General features: G+C 50.1%; 1 protein-coding gene across 3 annotated transcripts in view; it reads left to right on the forward strand.

The window, feature by feature from the left end:
• The first annotated feature begins 5,199 nt into the window (after positions 1 to 5,199).
• Positions 5,200 to 8,204, forward strand: part of SEMA7A (semaphorin 7A (John Milton Hagen blood group)) — a 22,209-nt gene continuing 19,204 nt past the window's right edge. For 2 of the 3 annotated variants that reach the window (XM_042885778.1, XM_042885779.1), the window contains exon 1: positions 5,200 to 5,375. In XM_042885778.1, coding sequence (XP_042741712.1) covers positions 5,264 to 5,375 — 112 coding nt within the window. In that variant the 5' untranslated portion in view covers positions 5,200 to 5,263. Of the gene's footprint in view, positions 5,376 to 7,004; positions 7,305 to 8,204 lie in introns of those variants that run through there. The other variant, XM_042885780.1, reaches the window with a different exon arrangement.

Here is an 8,204-nt window from a genome sequence, read left to right on the forward strand (position 1 = left end):
GGGCAGATGGGAAGCAGGAAGACAAGAGGCACTTTTCCCTTTGACAGATTTTGACGGGTCGCTTTTGGCAAGTCAGGCAGGTCAAGCATGTGGTGGGATCCCAAGCTGCTCCCACTCTCCTGCTGGAAGGGATGGCAGATTTCCTATGTCTGGGGAAACAGAGCCTTCGTGCCACCAGACAGGCTCTGAATTTAGAGCTGACACTTACCTTCTGCGTCACTTGGCCTCTGCTAGACAGCCCTGGGCCAAGATAGGAAGGAGGATCAGGCAATAGAACATCTTAGAGATCTTTCCATCTCTGGCAAGGCAGAAATCAGTGTTTAGAAGTACTTGAACACCAGAAGGTCAACTTCATATCTTAGAAGCAGTGTGCTTTTCTAAGCAGCCTCCGCATTTCCTGCATTCCTAGTCAACACTGTTGGTGTTTTTCCAGCTGTAGTTTGAAGTGATTTCTTGAAGGCCAGGTGAATTTACACTGATTTCCCCATGTATAAATGAAAAATGTAGGCTTAAAAGCATATTATGGCAGGGGCTGGGAGAGCAGATTGCAAGGCAGGAATCTTAACTTCTATTCATAAGTAGAGGATGTTGTGGGTTTAACAGGGCTGATAAAGCTCTCTGGTAAGTTTATATATAGGGTGTCGAGTGACCCTTTCAAAGCAGGACTGGGAATTGCTTGCCAACTGCTGAAACACAGCCATTCCTGCAGGAGATGAGTGGCACCACTGAGCAGAAATCCAGGCCGTGCCAGGAAGCAGAGCATGATGTTCAGGAACAGAAACACCAAGAGTTCCAGGTAAGCCAAGCAGTGTGGCTATCGAGGCCCTTCTGAGAAGGCAGAGCTGATGCACTGTGTGCCATTAATATTTCAATGTGCTGCTTTTATGGTGGAAGCAGAGCAACCTCAACGAAGCAACTTATTTTTGTTTGCATTTCCTTCCAAATGGGAAGGGCTGCACATTGTGTCAAAAGAGGTGACTCTCCTATGTTTGATGTTTAGTGTGACCTCACCTTGCATATTGTGTACAGTTCTGTGCTTCACAATGTAAAGAGGATGTTGAGGTACTTGAAAGCATCCAGAGGAGGGCAACACAGCGGGTAGAAGGATGTGGGTAGGGCCTGAGGGCACCTAGATTGCCTGGTTTGGAGAAAAAGAGGCTTAGAGGTGACCTCTAAGCCCAAAAGTTAGGCTGTTGGATTTCATCTTTGAAGATGCCTTCCAACTGAATCACTCTTGAGGGTTTTATTAATTGCTGAAATCCATGTCTGAGGGGTATGGACAATCTTGGTAATCTGTGCATGAGATGTGTATCTCATCCTGCTTCCTTTTCTGCCCTGTCAGCGACTGCTTACTGTGCTGCTTATCAACAGCACTGCTTGTTGATGTGGCTGCCATTCAGTTATAACACAGCTGCCTGACAAGCGTGTGCCTTTCAGACCAAGCTCTGCTTTGGGGTTAGCTGAAGCAGGACCTTAGGATCAGCAAACAGCATCACGAAGCATTTGGCATGGGGTGTTCTGCCGAGGTGAGCCACTGGGATTTCCTCAGCAAGGAAACCTGTGCTGCAAAAGGGAAGGCACATCCCAGCAAAGGGACACTGCTGTGCTGCAAGCTTCCCTTGGCAAGTAAAGGAAGTAGATATATTAAAAATGTCCTGGGGAACACAATTGCTTCTCTGGCTGATTTCAAAGTCCTGAGGGGTGGCATTTGGCATGTGAGAGCTTCTCTTTAACTGAGAGCAGGGGGTTTACCAACTGATCAGCCCCCTGATCTGGGCCAGCTTAATGAGCTGATGGGGGTGGGCTTGTTGTGAAAGCAGTGTGCCTGAGAGGGTGAAGCGATGGCAGCCTTGTCAGGGCTGCAGCTTTGGAAGATTGCCCCATTGGTGACCACCACAATGCAATGAATGTGAGGGTGGGGGGGGGGAAGAATGTATTGAAATTGGAAGGTGGCAGCTTACTGTGAAGCGATTAATTGCTTCCTTTCAACCTCAGTTGGTCTGAGAACTGAAAGGTACGTAGATCAGCACTGCTCCCTGTTTCTGTCATCTCAGATTCCATGCTTATGAGTACCTGCTCCCAAAGGAAAAATGCAGAAGGTAAGAAAGAGCAGCTCTGGCCTTCCAAGGTTCCACAGTGGTAATTTACGTTGTGTCCCAATGTCGTGGGCTGTCAGTCTGTTTTGCAGCAGGGTCTCTGTGCCAAAACACACAGGCTGTCATCCAGGGAGGGGTTGTGGAAATGCACGTGCACTGACAGTCCTGGTGAGCATCCTCAGCCCTTTGTGCCACGTTCAAAAAGGTCCTTCTTTGTACTTTTCTGAAGGTGCCATGGCTGATAACTGCCAGAGATAGAGATGCAGCTATTAGGTTTCTAGAAGAGGTGACGCAGCAGAGAGATCTTACGTATCTTTCACAAGGATGAGAGTGTTCAAGTAATGCTTACGCTGGTTTCTCACACGATTGCAAGATTTTCTGTGGAAGATATTGTCTGCATCCTAACCCACTCCACCTAGAGTCTGTTTGTGGGGTCATGCTGAAGACTATTATTGAGTTCTTGTGCATAGTGTTCCAGCATACCTCCTCTCCTCTAATGGGCCTGATGAGATGCCAACTAAAACTGGGAGGTTTCATAACAGATTGCTTGGATGCTTGTGGCCCAGGCATCCTATCTCAGCTACTGAATAAAATTGATCCTGCTGAGGAAAACCTGCTTTCTGGTTGTCACAGGGTTCTTCAGGGAAGCTCCCTTCTGATCTATTTAGGATCTGAGCGCTGTGATCTGGCAGAATAGGAGGGAGCTGAGGGGAAGGAGCGTTGTACCTGGAATCTGATCTCTTGTTTATGCATTCTGGAGGCAGTGTGTGGCTGAGCTGGTTTAGAGAAGGTCCCACATAAACAAATGTGCAGAGATGCTTGTCTGCTTTGGGATGTGTGCACGCATGTTTAACACAGAGCAGTTGTGGCTGTATTCAGGGCACAGCTCCGTGCTCAGCACTCCTTGCAAACCGATGCAGACCTGGAACAACCTTAAAGTCAGCTTTGCAATCCTTCTTGTACATCTTCAAGCTTGGCTGCTCCTTGTTGAACATTAAGCACACAGCATGCTTGTGTTCCACCACTTTTCTCCTTTGCTGTGGGCTCCTTTGATGAGCTGACCTGCAGAGGCCTCTCAGCACTCTTTATTTAATGGTGTGTGATCTCCTGGAGCCCAGGTGCACAGCAGTGCTGACTGCTGGCACTGTCAGCTAAGCATTTGGAACTGGTGGAGTCTACCCCCAGGGTCCTTTTATTTGGGGTTTTTCAGCCTTCTCCCATCTCCAGGCAGAAAACCCTGGTGGAAGAGGTACAGTACAGGGGTGCTTGGGAAAGTAATGCTCTGCAAACTGTCTGCTGAGTCTCCTGCATAGCATGGGTGCAGTAGCATCAGGACTACAGCATGATTGTGTTCACAGGGCAGGAAATGGAGTGGGACCCTGAACTGAATGCTTCCAGGCTCCTGAGGGAGTTTAAAGCTGAACGTTACATACAAAAGCATTGTCTTTAGCTGTAGGTGGAAATAAAGATAAGCTAACAGTGCAGGGTAAGCTGTGTTAGGAGCAGGGAAGATGAGAAAAACAGAAGGAATTACAGTTTTAATAAGGCAGAAGCTCTCCCAGTTGATCTCTGATCAGAACCACTGGGTCACTTTATCAAGAGCTCAGCACCAGTTTCCCAGCCCACCAACTGTGTGTGATTGTAAAAGACAAAGCAGATAATAACATATGCAACTTTAATAGGGTAGCCTAAATTTGGGGCAGGTGCACAATGCTGCATCTCTGCTTATTAAGGAGTTCACATGGGTAGCATGGCTTTGGTTGTTGGCTGAGGAGTGATGCCCCGATGTTTCTTTTTCACTCCTGGCTGTGTGAAAGGGCTTTAATGGACTACACATTCTTCTCTGATCTATGCCGCCCGAAGGCAAATGATTTACAGGGTTACTGAGGTCACGGGTGCAGGCAGGGAAATAATCACCTCTGTGGGGAAGCAGTGGCTGCATTGAGGTGAGCAGTGATCCAAAAAGAGCAGGAATCCCCGTGTCTGAAATGGAGAAACCAGAGATGATCTGTATGTCACCCAGTCATTACCCAAGCACGTCTTTGGTGACAGAGAGAGATGAAACCCCGTGCTTGGGGTTGGTGGGGAATTCCTGCAGCTCCTTAACATTCACGAGCGGTCCACTCATTAATATATATACATTTTTTGCTTCCTCCAGTGCTGCTTCATCTCCGTGGGGCTTCAATGCTAACTTTGAAGAGCGCAGCTGCCCCTCTTGTCCTTGTGAGCTCCCGATGCGGCTCTCCTATTCTGCTCACGTCCGACCTCGCTTTTCCTTGCGTGTGATTCCCTGCTCTTCTCATTAACAAACCTCACAGCACTTCACAAAGGCTCCAGCCCTTCCTGGCCTCCCCTGATGGAGAGCAGGGCTGTGTTGAAGCAAAGTGACTTTGTGAGCATCGTGCCACAGCCCTGCGGGGTGGGTTTGCTTAGCATCTGGGGTGGTTTTGCGTAGCATCCCTGCCTTGCATGAGATGTGTGTGTGTCTCAGGGTGCAACCATAGCTCTGAGTGGATGTTATAAGCTTAGCTCTGATTGCATTCTTACCCATATGATTGCAAATGACAGTCAGACTGGTCTGGCAAGTAAGACTAAGCAACCTTGAGCTGTCATACCTCGGGAATCTGTGTCAGGAAGAGCACCAGACTCTTTGTCTGGTCACTTGGTGTATGATTAGAAGTGGTCCCTTTGCTGTGATGTCCCTGTGAGGCGGGCAGATAACGTTTGCTGCAGCCTTGCTGTGTTTCCCAATGGCAGAGCTCTGCAGTGCGCTGCTCTTGCTGTGGTTGGCAGAGTGCAGCTTCCATGAGAGCAAGAAGTGCTGCTGAGAAGTCTTTGCCCTCCTTGGTCTGCTTGTGTTTTTGGACAAGCAGACACATTTTCATTTTGATTTACATCAGGCACAGCGTTCCTCCTTCATCCTTCAGCAGGTTCACTGCGAGCCTCGGGCCAGCTTTTTGCATGGAGATGAATGAAGCCATCAGATGCCTACCTTTCATTTGGAGAAGTTGGAATGGAGGAAAAAGGAGAAGGGAGGAAAAAAAAATAAAAATGGGAGTGTCGTTGAGAAGACCCCGCCTTCACTTCTTATTGGCCCTGTGTATAAGGCAAGCAATGCGGCTGCCAGCCGCACTGGCTGAGGATCTGGGCTCTCTGCAGCACCGGCAATGGGCAGCAGGTCCCTGCTCGCCCTCCTGGTGGCCCTGGGTGCCTGCCAGCTGGCTGTGCGGGCAGCAGGGCGCTCCAAGGTGAACCCCAGGATCGTCGTCAGTCCCCGAGGTGAGTACGGGCTGCTCCTCGCACTGCTGCCTTACCCCTCTCTTATTTCTTCTGTCTCTTCAAGGAGACTTTGTGGCTCTCATTAAATCGAGCCCAAGCTCTGTGATCTCCAGAGAGGCTTCTGGTGACCTTGATAGCTCTCATTGAATTTTTAGAGCCTTCTTCCTTCCAAATTCTTTTTGCGTTCTGAAAGCGTCTTCCACCGATGTGGCTGTGTTAACCCAACAAGCTGCCTCCTGAAACAGTATGCCGTAACTCATGGGGAGAAATGCAGAAGTGCATTTGCATAAAGCAGTTAATTTGCTAATGAACCTGATGTACTTATCTGCACATGGCTTCTCAGCCTCAATATTTATACGGCGTAACTGTTCTCCGAGGGAAATGCGCGCTGCTGCAGTGGCCCAGGGTTTGGCAGACAGAATCTGAGCAGAAACTGAACAAAGGGCTGCTCTTGAGGAGGAGGCTGGCGTGGAAAGCTCAGCCTGACATCCGTGGGTTGGGAAGAGTGGAGTAAGGCTTACTGGTTCTATCACGTGCCTTCCCATGCTTCTTTGAAGCATCCCCTCCATTAACAAAAGACCCCAGTGGTTAAAGTGTTTGTGTAACCCCGGGGCTCCACCGAGCTGCAGATCCCGCGCTGCTCTGCAGTACAACAGCTCCTCTGTGCCGACAACTTCAGAGGACGTGAATTTCCCTGCTTTATTCCGCACCATCTGTTGTTCTTTGGGCCCCTCGCTGCTTGGAGATGAGGGGCAGCAGCAGAGGGAAGGGTGATGGCTGTGTGACCGGAGTAGCATGCTGCCAAGCCGAGGGTTGGCAAGGAGAATGGCTGAGAGTTGCTATTATAAAATTAATGATGCGTTACTAACTTTATCCCCTGGCAAATGAAACAGCTCAGATATTGGTGCAACAGTGAGAAGGAAGGTGTGGGATGGGGTCGTGCTTTTCAGGGTAGAAGCTTCCCCTTTCCTATTTAAAGGAAGAGAGAAAGTTGTGCTGCTGGTGCGTGGTGTGATGGCAGCGCGTGTCCTGGAATAGACCTGCACTGAGCAGGAGGAGCAGGCTTGAGTTGTTGAATTTCCACCCGTTCTGTGTGCTCAGTGCACACATGCGGTACAGTCATTTGGCCTTTCAGTGCATCTGTGTCAGATGGTGGCTTTTCTTAACATTAAACAGCGAGGATCTGTCACTGAGAAGCACCAAAGCCAATTAGTGCTAGGATGCATCGCTGAGAGGGGGATCAGCTTGTGCTTATCTCTTTCCTGATTTGATTTTTTGAGAAAAAGCCATAATTGCAGGGAGGGAGTCGTGCAGGCAGGCTCATCACGAGGCTGTCCTATGTCCTACTGCACAGCCTGCATTGCCCAGCGTGACCCCTGCCCTTTGAGAAGTGAGTTCTGCTTGGGCTGAGGCTGAGATGTGAGTGAAGGGGTGAATGGGGGGGGAAGGGGGTTTAGCAGGCAGCACTCAGCCCTCTTCAACTTTCCTGGTGCTCCAGTGGCTGGATGTGGCTCTGGGCAGCCTGGTCTGATAGTTGGTGACCCTGCACATAGCAGGGGGGTTGAAACTAGATGATCATTGTGATCCTTTTCAACCCAGGCCTTTCTATGATTTCGAGCACAGCAAAAGGCAAATACAGCTTCTGCAGTGTGAGTAACCTGCAGGTCAGCACACGGAGCAGTGCCTCACAGTGATGTGCTTGCAGGGTTTTGTTTCCAGCTCTGGATGGAGAGGAATGAAGCGATGGTCAGGCTCGTGGTGCAGCATACAGCCACAGCCCTGGGCTGTGCAGGAGCTGCCGGCTCTTCACCTCATTAAATTTCTTCCACGCTGCAGCCCATCGCTAGCACCAGGTGTAACAGCTTCAAAGACACCTAGAGATCTTACAGCACTGCAGGAGAATGGAGAAATTCCCTCCAGGAGGGGAAGGTAAGTGTGCAACATCCCTCCTCAGGCTGCAGCCCTGGAGGAGAGGAGGGAGACAGTGGCAGCAGCTTCTCCCACTGCCACCCTTTCATCTCTCAGCCCCTGCATTGCTGCCCTTGTTGACACCCCCAACCAATGTGGAGTGAGCCCTGACCTCACTGCGGGTGGCAAAACTGCTTTGCTGTTTCCCCCCGTGGCTCTTGGATGTCCGATTGCCTTAGTGAGAGATAGGTGAGGTGACATTGTGTGCTATCAGCAGAAAAAAGGCTGCTGGCTTCAGTGGCACAATCCAGAGCTCTGATGTGGAGACAAAGAAATAGCATCGGTGTCGGGAGCTGCCTGGCTTTAAGTGATTTTGCAGTCCTAGGGGCTTGGACTTGCAGCACTGGGCTGTGGCCGGAACAAAGTGTTCTGCAGGTCTGCTTTTTTTCCTCTCTCTGAGCACATTGTGTGTAAATCCCGTCCTGAGGCCTCAAACAGGGCAACTGCTCTGCTTTTATTGTGCATCCCGGATTCCATAATGCAGTGCAGGACGGGGTGAGGGTGGGCACGTTGTTCCCAAACTGCACTATGTAGCACCAGAGGCAGCTGGAGGGATCCCAGGAGCTCCCCTTGCACAGCTGGCTGCCTCTTGTGTGATGCTGGGTAAGCAGTTATTTGGAAGCACATCTGACTCTGCAGGCTTTCTTCCCCTTAGAGAAAGGGCAGAGCAAAGGGCTGAGCTCAGCTCTTGACCTCTGGTCACGTCCAGAGTGCTTAAGATCCTTTTCAGTGATGAGGACCTTGCCCCTTCTCCTTCCTGCATCAGATGAGCTGGGTTCTCTCTTGGTTATTTCTCTCCCTGCTGTCCTGAGAAGGACTGTGGCAGAGGATGGGGACTGTGGCAGAGGATGGGGACTGTGG

Source organism: Lagopus leucura, unplaced genomic scaffold (genome assembly GCF_019238085.1).
Source record: "Lagopus leucura isolate 7727_CA_CO unplaced genomic scaffold, USGS_WTPT01 Super-Scaffold_100052, whole genome shotgun sequence".
NCBI lineage: Eukaryota > Metazoa > Chordata > Aves > Galliformes > Phasianidae > Lagopus > Lagopus leucura.